Source organism: Sebastes fasciatus, chromosome 3 (genome assembly GCF_043250625.1).
Source record: "Sebastes fasciatus isolate fSebFas1 chromosome 3, fSebFas1.pri, whole genome shotgun sequence".
Lineage (NCBI taxonomy): Eukaryota > Metazoa > Chordata > Actinopteri > Perciformes > Sebastidae > Sebastes > Sebastes fasciatus.
This window is the reverse complement of record NC_133797.1, coordinates 13,683,522-13,700,738: the sequence shown is the minus strand read 5'-3', so window position 1 is coordinate 13,700,738 and position 17,217 is coordinate 13,683,522. Positions and strand designations below refer to the sequence as shown.

General features: G+C 40.2%; 1 protein-coding gene across 3 annotated transcripts; it reads right to left on the bottom strand.

The window, feature by feature from the left end:
* Positions 1-333: 333 nt before the first annotated feature.
* Positions 334-15,555, bottom strand: dennd1c (DENN domain containing 1C). Of its 3 annotated transcripts, none has more exons than XM_074631153.1 (23): positions 15,354-15,555; positions 14,379-14,443; positions 13,685-13,728; positions 11,567-11,616; positions 11,370-11,489; positions 11,187-11,256; positions 11,000-11,080; positions 10,841-10,906; positions 9,909-9,962; positions 9,689-9,799; positions 9,288-9,388; positions 9,163-9,208; positions 8,970-9,071; positions 7,448-7,573; positions 5,042-5,143; positions 4,597-4,687; positions 4,474-4,514; positions 4,333-4,383; positions 4,188-4,235; positions 3,943-4,050; positions 3,612-3,694; positions 3,293-3,506; positions 334-3,210 (listed from the first exon to the last, which is right to left on the bottom strand). In XM_074631153.1, the coding sequence occupies exons 1-23, from the start codon at positions 15,368-15,370 to the stop codon at positions 2,236-2,238; spliced, it is 2,766 nt and encodes a 921-aa protein (XP_074487254.1). In that variant the 5' UTR covers positions 15,371-15,555; the 3' UTR covers positions 334-2,235. The 3 variants fall into 3 exon arrangements, with proteins under 3 accessions (XP_074487254.1, XP_074487255.1, XP_074487256.1); XM_074631154.1 differs by having other exon boundaries at positions 10,841-10,897; XM_074631155.1 differs by lacking the exon at positions 10,841-10,906.
* Between the last annotated feature and the right edge of the window lie 1,662 nt (positions 15,556-17,217).

The following is a 17,217-nucleotide window of genomic DNA, read 5'->3' as shown; positions in this document are numbered from 1 at the left end:
GTATTCCTTTTTTCAAAATAACTCACTCCCTTTATTCTGCCACGTAAGGAACATGAGCTGAAGTATATTTTGTATTTGTACAGAGGTTAGTATATTTTTACTGTACTGTGTTCTATTTATATATAAAACATAGTGTTTTACACTATTTCCAGTTATGAAGGATATTGATTAAAACACTGATAATGACTGATGCACTTTTATGTCGAGCTCTGAGAAACTCCATTTCTTAAAAACAAAATCAGTATGTATGGTACATAAGGTGTTCTATTAATAAACCAGGAATGTGCACACCTTCTGTCTTGGATCATTGAAGCCATTGAAGGAATGTTAATGTTCAAAATGTTTAGTTTATTAAGTTATTCAGATTCTGTGTGAAGACGTACCAAAATATGCAATACTTCATTTGTCAGTTTTAGCTGATGCAGTACATATCTCTCTTACACACACACACACACACACACATATTCATGTATCAGTGATAAATGGGCCATCATACAGTAGCTGATATGCAAAACATTAATTGTCCTCACTGCTGGAGAACTTCTTTATTTCAACCGTGCCGCCTAGTTGCCTTAATTGCAGGTGCAATTAATTTCATCAAGTATACAATATGCAGACAAATAAACCAAAATCGGTTTAAATATTTGCTAAATCTTGGCCGTATGTTTTCCTTATTGTCAACAAATGCCATGAAAAGACCAAAAACTATTACAAACACATCAGTGAGCCACACTGTGTCACCGGGCTACATGCTCCTTCATTACGATGAGCGTATACATTCCTGCTGCTGTAAATATTGTGCCTTCAAATGAAGCTTAAGTGGTGAGAACACCGCTGCTAAGCAACGGCAATATTAACGTTACTGTCGGTGTCTAGAAGCCACAGAGGCTAACAATTTAGCAAGCGGGTAACATAATGCAGGAAAAGCATAAAGGCATAATGACAGAGGGAAAAGATGAGGCCGTAGGGAATATCAACATTTTCCTCAGACCTATTATAAAATCACGAAGAAAAACAATATACGACTAAAATTAACTTATTATGCACCGAAAAATTTACTTCCATGGCCTCCGCCATTTCTGACATGGTCAACAAATACGTCACAACTCGTGAACTCTGAGCTTTCAGAAACTTTCCACTTACGAGGTCGTGAATACCACAAGAGGTTCATATGGACTCTTCTCCTGAACACAGTAAACACGACCCCATTTGAAGGCATCAATACTCACCCGCGCACCAAATCTGTGGCTGATAATAGTCCACAACAAACGCACTATTTACTCCAGTTTGTGTAACATTTGCTTAAAGTGCTCAAAGTTTTGTGAGGTCACAGCGACCTTTGACCACCAAAATCTAATCAGTTTATCTTTTCAGTCCAAGTGGACATTTGTGCCAAATTTGAAGAAATTGCCTCCAGGTGTTCCTGAGATATTGCGTTCACGAGAATGGTACAGACGGACGGTCGGACAACCTGTAAACATAATGCCTGCCTCCACGGCTGTCACCGGTGTGGAGACATACAAATTTAACTATGGCATTGTCTGAAATCGCATACTATGCACTCAAACTCAATATGTGTACTATCGTTCGAATAAACAGTAGTAGATGTCTTTTTGGATGCACTGAGCAGTAATTTACATCGTCACTTCCTGAGAGCCTCCTTGCTGGTTGGAAACGTGTAACCATGGTAACCCGTGCCAACCTCATGAGACCAAAAAGACGATTTGTGAGAATTAAAGTCTGAACGAGTTTTAAATATATATTACGCCTAGCAAAGTGAAATCTTATACTTATATTTAAACTAAAGCTCTAATGACGTTACAGAGCTGTCTGGCAAAGTCTGTTATGAATGTTGTCGTCACTACCGCATTGCATTGTGGGATATTTATGCTGCTGTAATGTCCAGCGTTGCATTCTGTAATATTTCACCGGAAATAGTCTGCAATTTGCGCACTATTGGTTTCATACTAAGGTTTCGGACATAGTAAAATATCTCACATACTGCTTTAGCGTACTAAACACCATGTTAGTATGGAATTTCGGACACAACCTATATATTTGTGACCCATTTTTCTGAGATTAACATCTGTAATAGCAACAAAAGGGCTTGGGGCAGTCACACACAGGCTGAAGAAATCAGAGTACTGAGAGACAAACTTACACATTGCTCATTTTGGTATTTTCATGGGATTTTGTTGAAAGTAAGACAAACTAGAAAGTCACCAGCCTCACCCTTTAAACTTCAAATCTCTTCTTCAGTTCAGACACTCTGATTAAAGGCGGGTCTTCCTCCTCATGTCCCTCTGAGCATTTTTTCTCTTCTGAGTCACACGGTGGCCGCGTTTGTGCGTTCTCCTTGCTCTGAAGCATGTTGCAAGGTCTCCCAGGTTCAGCCAGTTCCTTGATCTTGGACTTCACCGGAAAGCCCTGGCTATGCGTCTGAGATTGGAAGCGTGCTACAGCAGACAGCACTTTCGGAGGAGAATGAGTCGGCCTCTCCTCCTGCTCTTCTTTCTTCACTGCTTCTTCACTCATTTTCTCTTGACCTGCTGGAGGTTTAGGGTCATCGATGAGACTCCGAGGCTCAGGAGAAGCTGTGGATTTCAGATTGTCCTCCTCCTCAGCGTTGGGATGATGGGGATTCAGTTTGTTTAAAGTCACCTCTTCACCTTTGTCCTCCTGCTTCTCTTTTCCCTCTTCTTCTCTTGCTTCACCTCTCTGCATTTCATTTGTCCCTTTTTCCGCCTCTTGTCCCTCAGCTACCTCCTCACTCTGATTTTGCTCATCTTCCCTCTTTTCTTTCAACCCTTCATCCTCTCGCTTCTCAGTCATTTCCTTCACAGGGTCCTCTCTTAAACTCACTCTATTTTCTTGACCCTCTTGCTTCGTCTCTTCCTCTAACTTCACTTCCTTAAAGTTATTTCCGTCGTCTATTTCTTCTTCTTCTTGGTTCCCGTTTATTTCTACCTTCACTTCTTCCTGTTTCTCTCTGACCTCCCTCTGTCTGCTTTCTTGCTCCCCCATTTCACACGCTGCCAGCAGACTCTCTGTCCCCACCTCCTCTGGTACGCTGGTGTCCAGGCACAGCCAATCGGAGTCCTCCGTCAGGTCTGACAACTCCTCTGTGGTTTCCAGATTCCAGCTGTGCAGGCTGCCACTGCCGATAGACAGAGACAGGCTCTCCTGGCTGGGGTTGCCTGGAAAACCGACCTGGAAAAACACAACAGCCGATGTGAGACCAAAAATCACATTTGTGTGTGTGTGTGTGTGTGTCAGTTCATCATCTTCGCACCTTTGTGATATAGTCATGGCTGTCCGGTCCAAACAGATCCAGGCTGCGTGTCCCGTACAGCAGTCCGCGCTCGTGGGAGCTCCGGGAGCTGAGCGTGTCAAAGATCTCCCCCAGCAGATCCATCTCCTCCGGGTCACACAGCAGCGAATCTTCCCCCTCTTCTTCATCCTTCTGGAGCTCAGAGTCCGGCTCGACCACGGGCCCAGACACAGCTCTGATAACAAACAAAGAATGGCAAAAACAACAAAATACATATTCTTATCTTGTACCTGGGGTTTTTCCACATTTCTCCATCTCTCAGTTTCTCTCTGACTCTCACCCATCCCATGTGTCTTCAGTGTCCTGCAAGTCCCCCTCGTCTCCGGGAGCCCTATGTTTGAGAACAGGCCGACGGGGACGTGACTGACATGAAGCAACATAGAGTAACAAAGCAAAGGGATAGCAACACAACATTCAAGACAGATGTTGGGGTGAACCACAATAAAGCGATAGAAATGGAGCAATAAAGGGTGCAAAATAGCACAAAGAAGCAGTGCAGGACAGTAGAGTAAGAAGATTAGGTGTAATAAGGAGCATACATATGGGGGGTATCTGTTCTGATTCTATAAAATATTTAAAATAGATATGAGATGTTTTGAGACAGATCTCACCCTCCCAAAGTGTTGTGTGATTGGCAGGCGGTTCTGCAAGCAGTCGGATTGGGCACGGCGGTGCGACACAGATCCTCCTCTTTGAAGGGCGTGGTCTTCATTGTGGGCCTGCATCACATACACACACACACGCACACACACACACACACACACACACACGCACACACACACACACACACAGAGAAGAAGTATTATAGTAAAACCACAGCAGAATTGGATTCAATCGAAGCAAAACGCTGACCTACCTTGTGCATCAGCAGGTTTTTCAAACCAGACCTGGCGAGACCTTTGGCCTGGGAGAGATTAAAATCATTATGAGTTGTTTTTGTTGACGTAGATTGAATTCACTTGCCCTCCTCCTGGCAAAAAAACACCTTGGCCTGTACTCACCCTCATGTTTGCTTTGGACTTCATGTTAAGGATGAGCGCTCCTCCCCCTTTCTGTCAAAAGTACAAGGGCATCTGTGTCGCACTTTTCAACAATACGGGAACAAACTTCACACTGTTTCATTAAAGATTCAAAGAACTTACCTTTAAATTCCCAACTAACTGTTGATAAGATTTGCTTCTCCCTATAAACGGACAGAAACACAATGGGAAGAGGATAAGTGGTAAGTGAGTAATAGGAAATTTCACACCCACACAGATACACACCTGCAGCTGTTTCACACTTCAAGATCTCCTCCTCAAAGAGATCATCTGGTTCCGTCTCTTTGTTCAGAATATCCAGGCGGCAATCAATGAACTAAAAGAAACCCAAATATGTGATTATTTTTTTAATTATTTGATCAAAATATATGTATAACATGAAGTTTACTTGGTCCCACTGACTTCTCAACTGATTTATCAGTTATTTTATAAACCAACATACAGTTCTGTGGCTTTAATCGAGTAAAACATATAAATACCAAGTCTGAAATAGCAACCAACACCTAGTTCATTAAATTAAGAATCTGCATCAAAGGATGTCAAAGACTTTTAATAATAACCAGCTACAACATTTCACTTCAATGCTCTGCCCAACAAGCCCTTCTCCAGTGTTGTAATTGCATTATCTGTCCAGCAGAGGGCAGTAAATGACACGAGGCACAGCACGTACCTGTTTGAAGGACTGTAAATGAATGGCACTCTGTAGGAACTGCCTCATACTGGCAGACTTGTGATCTAGAAACAGTTCCTCACTGAAATACATCTCACCCTCCTGCAAAGAGAGAGATACAGAGAGAGAAAGGCACAACAAAAGAGAAGAATGAATCCCAAAAATACATACAGACATATAGAGCTGCCTATAGAAATGACAAAAATAGAAATGCAAGGAATACAAAACGTTTTAACAAACTATTAATTGTTTACTCCGCTGTTGTCATTTTTATTGTAAGAAACTTAAAGGTCCCGTGAGTAGAATCATATGGCAAGCCATTTTAACATTTAATAGCTAAGCTTGACTATCCGGAATTAACATTAAAGATATACACAATTTCATTTTGACTAGTCGTAATTACATTGTGACTAGTCAGAATTCTTATTCAAGATATCTGACTATATGACCTGATATATGACCTGCTCATGCAAGGCTTCCCATTGGATATTGGCCCAACAAAGCATCTGAACAGTGTTAGCAGAAGCTTTTGCTAACTTGGATAGTTCGGTAAAGTTGGAAAGATATTCACAGATTCAAACTTCCGGGACAAATAACTCATAAGCGAAACATTGTTAAAACTGAAACGACGGCTCTTACTAACCGTAGTAAGGTAGACAACGAGCTACAACCTCATTTTAATCAAAACGAGCCGTCCTCCGAGCTGGACACATAATATTGGTCTCTAAATGCCATGAAATAGAAAGAGAGCTCATCATGAAGGAAATTGTAGCCAACGAGAGCTTTGTTCGCTAGAGCTGTGGTAGAAATTTACAGCGTATTGTAGATTTATTGTCTCCAGACACACTTTATGAACCATACGGCTGCAGTGCAGTGCCATAGTACTGAATGTTCGAATAGCTTCCGCCTCCCACTTGCCGTAGCTGCTGACGTAATTACAGATATCTGCAACGTCATTTTGCGTAGTCAAAACTCTAATTCAAGATATATGTAATTACATTTTGACTATCCCTAACTCTAGTTTGAGATATCTACAACATCATTCTGAGTCACTCAAAATTGAATTTAAGATATCTAAAAATGACAATGTAGATATCTTCAATTGAGGGGAATTAAAGATATCTTGAACTGGAATTACGACTAGTCATAATTAAGTTGCGGATATCCGTAATTCACATTGCGGATTTCTGCAACTGAATTGTAGATATCTGTAATGACAAACCCCATACACATGAATGGCAAAAGTAGTTTGAATCGTACTCGTCAAAATGTAATTACGGATATCTAAAATTAGAGTTTAGCCTAGTCAAAATAGAATTAGGGATATCTTGAATTAGAGTTTGGACGTTTTGACAAAATGACGTTGGAGATATCTCTAATGAATATCCTGTCTAGCTATTAAATGTTTAAACGGCTTGCCATAAGGATCTGGCAGTATCTAGCGGTGAGGTGAGGTGAGGAGATTGTAACCAACTGAAGCCTCTCCAGAGTGCCAAGCGTGTTGGAGAGTTACGGCGAATGAGCCAGTAGAGTGAAGGTACATACTCTGTCCTTTCCACGCTTTCCATTCATTGTCTATGCAAGCAGCCGTGCAATGCATTCTAGTAGCATGGCGGCGCAACTCGAGAGACGGACCGTCATGTCGCCCAATCCTCATTTGCATAAAGTTGAGGGCTAGTCTGCTTTATGCAAATCACAGGCGTCCGACACGAACCGCCGCCTCTGGAAACGCCCGAGAAACTTTTCAACTAAGCGTTGTAGATTCAAAATAAAGACAGATTCAGCAAATGCACAGCTTATTTCTTGCATAAAATGAGTTCAGAAACACATTTCGGTGAACTATTTTTATGAGACTATTTTTGAAGAGAAGAACGAGCCGCCATATTGTTTCCGGTTTGAGAGCTGGGAGCAGCAGCCCATGAGGGAAAGCGTTCATCCAATCAGGTGCCTAGTGCCTTGTGTCTCGTGGCAGCCCATCAAGCGTCCAATGCTGGGAAGCGAGGCGATCCCTCGCGATAAAAAACGCCTCTGTGGACACGTACCATGACTGTATATGAGGGAAGTTAGTGGTGAAGCAAGAGAGAGAGAGAGAGTGGCAGCGACAAGAGCGAGTAACGTTATCTGCCCAAGCAGGAAAAGTTAAGAGTTTGGTTTGTCCGCTCTGGGCTAATGTAGAAACACGGCGGTGCAACATGGCGGCCTCTGTGGAGAGGACCCGCTCCCTATGTAGATATAAACATCTCATTCATTCAAGGTAACGAAAACACAATGATTCTTAGTTTCAGGTGATTATACACTAAAGAAAACATACTTATTAATATTACATTCCATTTCTGCCAATAGATCCCCCTAATTGTTACACACTGGTCCTTTAAGTGTTAATAATAAGCCTTTTGAGTGACTGACCTTGTGACTCTGCAGCGCGTCCCTGTAGCCTCCGAACAGCAAAGCCTGAGCTCTCAGGAACGCCCTTGAGACACCACAGCCAGGAGACACGGTCTGACGCTTCAAACATGCCTTCAGCCCGGACATCTGGAGACATGTTTACATTTATATCTGTTATATAAATCAAGACCAACTGCTGCTGCTCAATAACAACGATGACGACAACACCATTTGATTAAGAGAACACGAGATAGAAGTGTGAAAGTGCTACTTGGGAATAAACTTTTTTGTCATTTTGCCTTTGTTAGATCGTTGATCGTATAGAGCGATAGGAAACATGGGAAGAGGGATGGGGGGAGGAAATCTAGCGAAAGCCCCTGACCGTGTTCATACCACTGAAACTGCAGCTGATAGGCCGTTTCCATTGCAGGATTTTACAGGAACCATTCCAGGACCTCAAGAATCTTGCTGTGTTTCCATCAGAGGAGCCAGGGTCTAAATTTGGTTGCTCTGCCACAGTTCCTGGCCCCAAAACCTCCCCGCTCTGAGGGTAGCACTTTTGGATTGCGCATGAACTATTGGGACAGAGTTTTTTAAATGCTGATCATCACTGATTAAACTCAAATGTCCAGCTGCTACATTGCGTAGGCTATTGTGTGCAGAATTTATTCACACAATAAACAAACACCGTGTGACCTCATGTGTTAAAGTCAGTGGGCTAGCTCCAGTTCTGAAAAGTGAAGCCAATGCTGAAGTGCCTTAACCTTGCATTCTTTCTAACAGCCAGCAGGGGGCGACTCCTCTGGTTGCAAAAAGAAGTCCGATTGTATAGAAGTCTATGAGAAAATGAGCCTACTTCTCACTTGATTTATTACCTCAGTAAACATTGTGAACATGAGTTTATGGTCTCAATCGCTAGTTTCAAGTCTTCTTCAATACAGCATTATGTTCATTTAGTAAATTACTATGGCTACATTGTGATTGACAGGTCGCTCTCACGATGTTGTCCTGTCTGGGTGCTGTCCGTGTTTTTGTCTTACAGCTTTAACCCTTCCACGGTGTGTTTTCAGTTCATGAAACTTAATTATAACCTTTTTGGTTGCCTAAAATTGACCTATTCAGCATTCAGTTGTATTTAGCTCCACCCTCTTTCTGGTTGCAAAAAAAACAAGATGGTGACGGCCAAAATGCTGAACTCGGGGCTTCAAAACGGCAGTCCATAAACCAATGGGTGACGTCACGGCGACTACGTCCACTTCTTATATACAGTCCAGTCTATATGGTTAAAGTTGTTGTTCTTCGTGGTTCTACAGATGAATTATAAATGCAAGCAGGAGTGCACAAAAGGGACTTTTACTTCATGGTTTATTTCCTGAGTTTAGTTCCTGTGGCAGGACACCTGGACCCTTTAACTAACAAGCATAACTGATTCTGTGGTACAGACTTCATTTAAATAACATAGTGGGAGACGACAAAAAGACATTTATAAAGTCACACAAACCCACATCAGTATTTATATTTATTACAGTAGACGATGTATTACCACGTCTGAAGGTATCCTTTTTAGGTCTTCAAAGGGGGTTTCCAGAGTGTTTGTGTCCACATTCAGAATCACAACTTCCTCCAACCCACGACTCCTCACCCGCTGTCAGACAGACACAGAGACACAGTATGATCTTTTGGGGACAAACCTGCTAGAAGTGAGTGACTGTAGATTGTTTCAATCAGTAGTTTACCTCAGATAGACTGGTGTGGACCCCTATTAGGTAAGGCATAGGTGCACTGTAACCAAATAAAAAAATGTGAATTCATTGAAGATGGATGGATGGATAGATATAGATGAGATAAATATATTTCTTACCAGCAGTAGTCCAGTAGATGGGGTGGCAGGACAGGGATGAAGATGTGTTGCCAGTACATGGGGTATAACACGGCACTGAGTGCATGCACGCAAGACGTCAGCTACACACAACACAAAATGGACGACTGTTTCAGACAACAACACACAAGACACACAAGCCTTTCTCTGTGGTCTGCCATAGGCCACATATGGTGGCTAATTTGTGACTTCATGGCAGCACAATGGAGATTATTCTAGTCGCATTCAGCAGAAGCTAAAGTGGTTTCTGTCTCCACTGGTGTTAGGTGAATGTTGAGGGGTGGGAGTTGGGGTTAGCCATGTGTCAAATATGGTTAGGGGGATTTTTCAGAGAATGAAAATGCATCTGCAGACAGATATAGAAGAACAAAAATGTGTCTCACAGTGCTGAGTTTGCTGGCAAAGATGAGGATGCGTCTCTCAAATAGCATGCTGGCATAGAGCTGGAGCAGGTTGCCCACATCTACGGCCACAATCAGTTCTGTCAAGTTCCTCTGGTGAACACACAGACAGACGCATATCAGTCTGAATGGTCAAAGTGTACAAAATCCCAACTGCTGTATAAGATATGAACCTGAGTTTAGTTTAATCTTCCATACTCACATTTTCAGGAATGGAAGGGAGACTTCTGGGGTCTGGAGCGATGAAATATGGAACCTGGTCAAAACGAATGAAACAAAAACATTAATGAGAAAACTGGGGAAATTGAATGTGCTTTTGTTGGTTCAGCTTTCAACATCATACAGACATGCGTGCATTACAGGTTACAGGATCAGACTTTAGGTTTTCATCCCAAAATTCTGATAATGCTGTTGTTAGATGCAAGCTAATATCTTACTGTAACATGACCTTAAAGTTATAATAGTTTTTAATAATTAAATAAATTTAATAATTTTCATGAAATCTAAACCCATTTTTGATAGAATTTATGGCAGCCATTTTTCCTGCAATACAGCCATTCAATGTATTTACATTCATGAATTACCTTCATGAAGTTTTCATTGTTAGTTGCCTTGACTCTGATTACACCGTATTAGAGCTGTACTAACTTACTGCTAATGCAAATACCAAGAATTCTTAGCATTAAATCAGACTTGCTGTTACCACGGTAACCACGGGTGTCACAAAATCAATCAGGACTGAAATCGTATGGATAAAAAAATATTTTCACACCATAGAATTGTTTCAGATGAATAAATGTTTCTTTCAAGCGGATAATTTGTTATGTTGGAATGAAACAATCCACAAGATAAAACCAGCTGCAGCTTTCTTGTAAGACAAAACATTTGCTGTAGGGTCAGTACAGTGCAATCATGGGTTATTCTTTATGGATACATACAGTCAACAGTTCCAAAGGTCATAAATGGCAGACGTTAGTGCAAATTGTGTTAAGTTTGGCTCAAACAGAGGGGTGAGTGACAAGGTTTTAGTCCACACACATTTGGTTTAGCCATCAAGCACAGACAGCTAAAGTTTTCCAGCAGGAGTTAGTCTCGGCCGTTATTCCAGACCACATGAACCCCTGCGGGACTCACCCCCTCTTTTCTCTCTGGGTGTTCAACAGGATGGGACACTTCTGTGCTGACCAATAGCTGCTCTCCCTCAGAAAAAAACACAACACGCTAACCACTGACAGAAAACAGCCATAAAGTCAAGTGTGACTCCTGGTTCTCATTGGATAATTAGACATTTACCATCTGCAGAGTGACAGATCCGGCTGCCAGTGGTAAGGGCTGCTTGTAGAGCGCAGCCAGCAGCGCCTTCATCTCATTGGTCTGTTGAGAACATGATGGTCGACGTTATGTTAATGACTCAAGAGTGTGTGGATAAGAGACTAATGGAGAGATACAGAAAGATTACACACAAGCAATGGAAACTCACCTGTCCTTTTGTGAGGTAATCAGCCAAGTTGTTGAGAAGTTTGTAAAACACTTCAAACCATGGAAGATAACTGCAGTCAAATTGATGAAAAAGGGTTTTCATTATGATTTTGAAGGCATGGTTAAACTTGGCATGAGAATTACTCTTTCAATACCCCCCTCATACACATTCACACAGATGTACCTGAGTATGCAAAGGCAGGTTTGTGTGTTGTTGGTGAGACGGCAAAAGCCAAACCTCTGGCATCCCCCAAGGTCAGTCAAAACAAAGGTAAAGTGCTGCACGGCCACTCCCTCCCTCGCTCTGTGCAGATGAATGTAATGAGTGAGAGGTGGACATGTAAAAAAAACAGACGTTGAGTAAAGACAGTATATACTCACCTTTGTATGTCATACGGGAAGCAGAACCTGGGTAATATTTGACAAGACTCCTGGAGTGGGAGAGAAGTGTGTGTGTGTGAGATGACTACATGCTAGTGGCTCTGTGAGCCTGTACTGCTAACATATTCACAATGACAATGACAATGTTAATGTGTTAATAATGGCAGGTATAATAGCATTAACCACAAATTAAGGCTGAGGGATGGTTAGTAGTTTTGCAGGTATTTAAATCCAATCCCCCAGGAAGAGCGCTGGGCTTTGAAGCAAATTTTCATAGTGGCCAAACTGGGTCAAACCAAACCATAGAATTACAACTTCCGGGTCGGTCACGTGACGCCATTGGGCCCAAAACGACTTTGGTTGTGTCCGAAATTCCATACTAACATGCTAGTTAGTAGGCTAAAACAGTATGTGAGATAGTTTAGTATGTCAGAAACCTTAGTATGAAATCAATAGTGCTCGAATTGCAAACTATTTCCGGTGAAATATGTCAGTATGCAACGCTGGACACTACGGCGGAATAAATATCCCACAATGCAATGCGATAGGGACGACAACGTTCATAACGGACGTTGTTGGACAGCTCTGCAATGTCAATAACTCTTTAATTTAACTGTAGGCTAAGTATAAGATTTTACTTTGCTTTGCGAAGTACATATTTTAAATTAGTTCAGACTTTTCACAAACTGTTGTTTTCGTCACATGAGGTTGGCACGGGTTACCATGGTTACACGTCTCCAACCGGCAAGGAGGCTGTCAGGAAGTGCCGACATAAATTACAATTCAGTGCGTCCGAAAAGATACATACTACATTTTATTCACACAAAAGTATGTTGAACGATAGTGCACATATTTAGTCTGTAGTGCATAGTATGCGTTTTTTTGGACACTAATGGCCGAATCCAGAATTAATTGTGCTGCCGTTCATGCGAATGAGCCCGAGACCGAGCGGCACAGATGATGGCACTACATGAAATATCAGGGGATCACCAAAGTTTGATGTATTCTCATACAACGGTTCGTTTGATATCTTACGAAAAAGCTAGCTTCTGCTTTTTCTTTCGTTTTCCTACGAATGTCCAGCAACATGTGTCAATTTACGCTTGTTACATGCATACAGTCTTTTCATAATAAACTTCTGTCTTCACAGGAAACAGCTTCCTTGAGTTTAGGCAAGAAAACTACTTAGTTAGGTTTAGGAAAAGATCGCCGCTCTTTTTATGACCTGGCTCACGATTCAGGAATTACCCACAAATGAATTTCGTTGGATATACACGAATTACAGCGCATTACTTTTTGTGTATAGCTACGAACAGTGTCTGAGACCAGCCTGCAAAGTTATTACAATTTATCATAAAGGGGATATGTCTGTACCAAATTTCATGGCAATGCATCCAATAGTTGTTGAGACATTTCACTCAAAACTACAAATGTAAACCTCATGGTGAAGGTAGATGAAAAGTCTGGGGATCATCAAAGTTATTAGGATTCATCCTCTGAGGACCATAAATGTCTGTACAAATTTCATAGTAATACATCCAATTTTACTACAAGACCCTACTTGTACTTGTACTACTTTATGTTTTACCTGGCATAATGCAATACATTACGTGTGGTATCATGGCCATAATACTAAACATTTTCAATTAAGCATACACACTTGTTTACCAATACTTGAGAATAGATATTGTACACAGATATCTGCCACTTCTCATACATACAGTATATATATACATATATATATATATATATGTATATATATGCAACTCACCAAGAAGCAATTTACTGTTAATCTTGTTTCTATTTTTGGCATTGTTTATATTTTGGATTTTGTGAACTTTAGATATCTGTATTGATATTTTATATATGTGCACTTTATATTTGCACTATTTCCTACTTTGTACAGCTGCTGCGAAACAATTTCCCTCTGGATATATACAGATCTATCTTATCTTAATAGTTGTTTAGTCTGAACCAAAGTGGTGGACCGACCAACATTGCAATCCCTGAGCCACACCGCTATCGCATGTCTAAAAACAAGCCACTTAGATCGTTTCAACATGACAATACATCCACAAATACTATATCTTTCCAGGAGCAGGAGACATAGGCGGCTACCTCATCACTGAAGTCCTCTGGAAACTGAAACAGTACACCAGGATCTATAACATTAAAAAGAATGAATGAATGAACATCATGGCTAATACTCCAAAACAAACTAGGTCTTGTAAGTGTTTACAAGGCAACAATGAGTGAAATATATAGAAGATATGTGGCGACATATCATTAAAAATGGGCAAATTAAATACATGTTTCAAGTCATAAAAAGTATTTAGCATTTTGAACCCCTTCAGCTGCTCAGTGCGTCAGATTATCACAACACGCTCCGATCTGGCTCAAGTGTGACTAGACAGGCTGTGTGGTTTTTTGGATCACATGACAGGAAGTATGAGCAACTCTCAGCTCAGCAGAAACACCTTGATATACACTAAGTCTCATCATCGTTATCATTTTATAACACTTGTGTTGCTTTGTGTTATGAATATATTATATATGAATATGTTTGAATGTTCAGATGGTGGTTACAGATTGTAGGAAAATGACAAGAAGAAGGTGAATAGAGTCACAGGAAGAATTTGAGGAACAATTTTTTTATCAACTTCTCTGTTGCTGACAAATCACTCTGCATATCTAAACAGACCTATCACAGACAACACACACTTCTAGTACTCCAGAGAGGCTGAAACACAAGCTGGGAATCACAATCATTTCAAACATTGGCCCAGTTGTGCCACAGGAAATGAAGACTCACCTTTGTCTCTGGCTACGGGACAAGTTGCTTCAAAGAACCAGTAGAACGTTCGCTCAGGGTTTTGTCTGATAGGAAAAAGATTCATAGCAGCACTGATGTGAGATTCTCCTTACAGTGTGTTACCCATCAAAACATGTCGTCAGTAATACAGAGATATTCCAATGAATCAGCCCAACATTTAGCACATTACTTAAATCATAATTTCACAAAACCAGAAGATTTTGCACTAAGGATGTTATGAAAACTACTGTTAAAGACAAAGGTAGGTAAACTGTGATATATCTAGAGAGAGTTACGTGCAGTGGTGGAATGTAACTAAATACATTTACTCTAGTACTGTACTTGAGGTACTTGTACTTTAATTGAGTATTTCCATTTTATGCTACTTTCTACTTCTACTCCACTACATCTCATATTGTACCTTTTACTCCACTACATTTATTTGATGATTTAGTCTCTATTACTTTGCAGATTGAGATTACAAAATATCATTCAACTACTAAATTATGATGTATTACTATATATTAAACTCCACAGCAATATATAAAGTAGTAAAAACCGGCTCCAGATTTACCAGCTGCAACATTAACATATTAATGTATCAATAATTATAATACCATTTTTTTATATTATATTGATGCTAATAAGTTTGTACTTTTACTTAAGTAGAATTTTAAATGCAGGGCTTTTACTTGTAACAGAGTATTTTTACACTCTATTGTTGCTACTTTTACATAAGTAAAATATCTGAGTGTTTCTTCCACCACTGTTGAGTGTGATTACATTCAAATAAATTTGTCATGAACATTTTCAGGTCTACCATGAAGTGTACTGTATGGCAACACATAAAAGCCAACAGAGTTGCTGCAGGAAACTTCCTGTGCAGTTGTGAGAGGAAGTAATAAAAACCACAAGAACAGACTGACGGGCAGAGTGATGATGGAAGTCGAACAAAAAATGACACGATTAACTCACTTCAGTCTGGATCCCATGCTGTCTGGATGTGTCTGTGTCCATGTGTTTGTCCAGCAGGGCAGAGGTCTTCAGCAGCAGGTGTTATTAGATGACAGTCATACCCCTGATCTGATGTAGCAGAGGTGGAAACGAAGGCAGACAACGGTGGTAACAGCAGTCTGCTCAATCAGCGCAGTCAGAGTGACAGAACACTTCCTGATCTATGTCAGTATGCGTGTTGTGTCAGTGTGTGTATATGACGTCTTTTACAAGAAGCCACCTCTCCAAGCTCTCAGCATTCACACTCACTTCTCTTGTTGTTGTGTTGATGTTTTTCCCCCCTCTATTAACTTTAAAACTTTTCATCTATTTTAAAAATCAGTAGCCATCAGGTCAAAAGGTGGTGTTTAATTACAAAACACACATCTTGTGTATCTGTCCAAGTTATGTGTCATCTTGGACAATGTCTTCCACCCACTCCACAACATGCTGCTCAAACACAGGAGTACATTCAGACCAAGACTCATTCCAACGAGATGCACCACAGAGCACCACAGGAAGTCACTCCTGCCTGTGGCATGGACTTATTTCACCCATCAGCTGCTATATACAATACTGACTCATTTATATTTAAGTTTTCAAAAAAATGACTTGCTCCCGCACACACTTTTCTCTGCTTTATTAGTCAACGTTTCGGTCAACAAGGACCTTCATCAGGACATTAAGAAGATAAAACGGCGGTGTGTGTTCTCTTTCAAACACCACCAAATCAATGTGATTGGATGATTGGAAGTGTCTGCCATCCCTATTGGTTGAGGTCACATATCCATTGCACCATGAAAAAAAACAGGAAGAGAAGAGAGGAAAAATACATGTCAAACAAAGAACATCAAACATACTTCACTATTGAAGGAAAACACTAATAATCTTACAATAAATTATCACATGGCACATGATCATAAAGTTACATATTAAAAACACTGCTTGGTCAATTTACTAACAGCAACTCAAACAACAAGATCAAAATGCCAAGCCATCATCATTACAATTAAGTAGAAGTTCTACATTTCACAGACATACACTCAAATCAATCATTTATATTTAACACACTTAATAGATCCCACATCTCAGCATTTTGTATTTACCTTTTTTGCACTGTGGTTATATGCTATATATTGCACGCCTTAATGCAAATATTTATACATATTTCATATTTGTATTTTCTCATTTTCTTATTTTTAATTTAATACTTACATTTCTTTATATATATTTTGTTTATATTGTATTATTATGTACACATTGCAGCATGATGTACATAATTTACATCTTACATACTCCTTTATTTCTATTTTCTTACATTTCTTATGTTTATACCAGGGATGCATCGATACCAATACCGGATCGGATATTGGGCCGATACTGACTCAAATAGCTGGATCGGATATCTGTGACAGTGGGGCCAATCTATTCTATTCTGCGATTTATATACATTGTACATGATATACTAATTTGAATTCCTGTTTAAGTTTTGACCAATTTGTTGCTGCATTAAACTAATTTGCAGCATTCATTTTGAAGAGTTGAAGTTGCTGTTGCACGATTTATTATTTTGATAAGAAATAACAATCAGGTAATTTGTATCTATGTATTTATTTGTTACATTTAGTTTTACAATGTTAGGAAAGCAAGGTTTAAGTCAAGCCTGTTGTTGCCTTTAACATAAGTCGGATTGGTGCATCCCTAGTTTATACAAGAGCAACTGTAACGCCCTGGGGATCAATAAAGCATTTCTGATTTTGATTCTGATTCTAATTTGCACCAGCAGCTGCAGGAATAATCAAGTTATAGAAATAGCATTTCTGCTCAGTGACCTCAGTGAGATTTG

Excerpts from the sequence above, each read along its gene's own strand:
- dennd1c (XM_074631153.1), bottom strand. Across the intron at positions 11,617-13,684 it reads CAGAGGACTTCAGTGATGAG|GAGTCTTGTCAAATATTACC; the intron begins GTAGCCGCCTAT and ends CTCCCACTCCAG. Across the intron at positions 11,257-11,369 it reads ACCTGCCTTTGCATACTCAG|TTATCTTCCATGGTTTGAAG; the intron begins GTACATCTGTGT and ends ATTTGACTGCAG.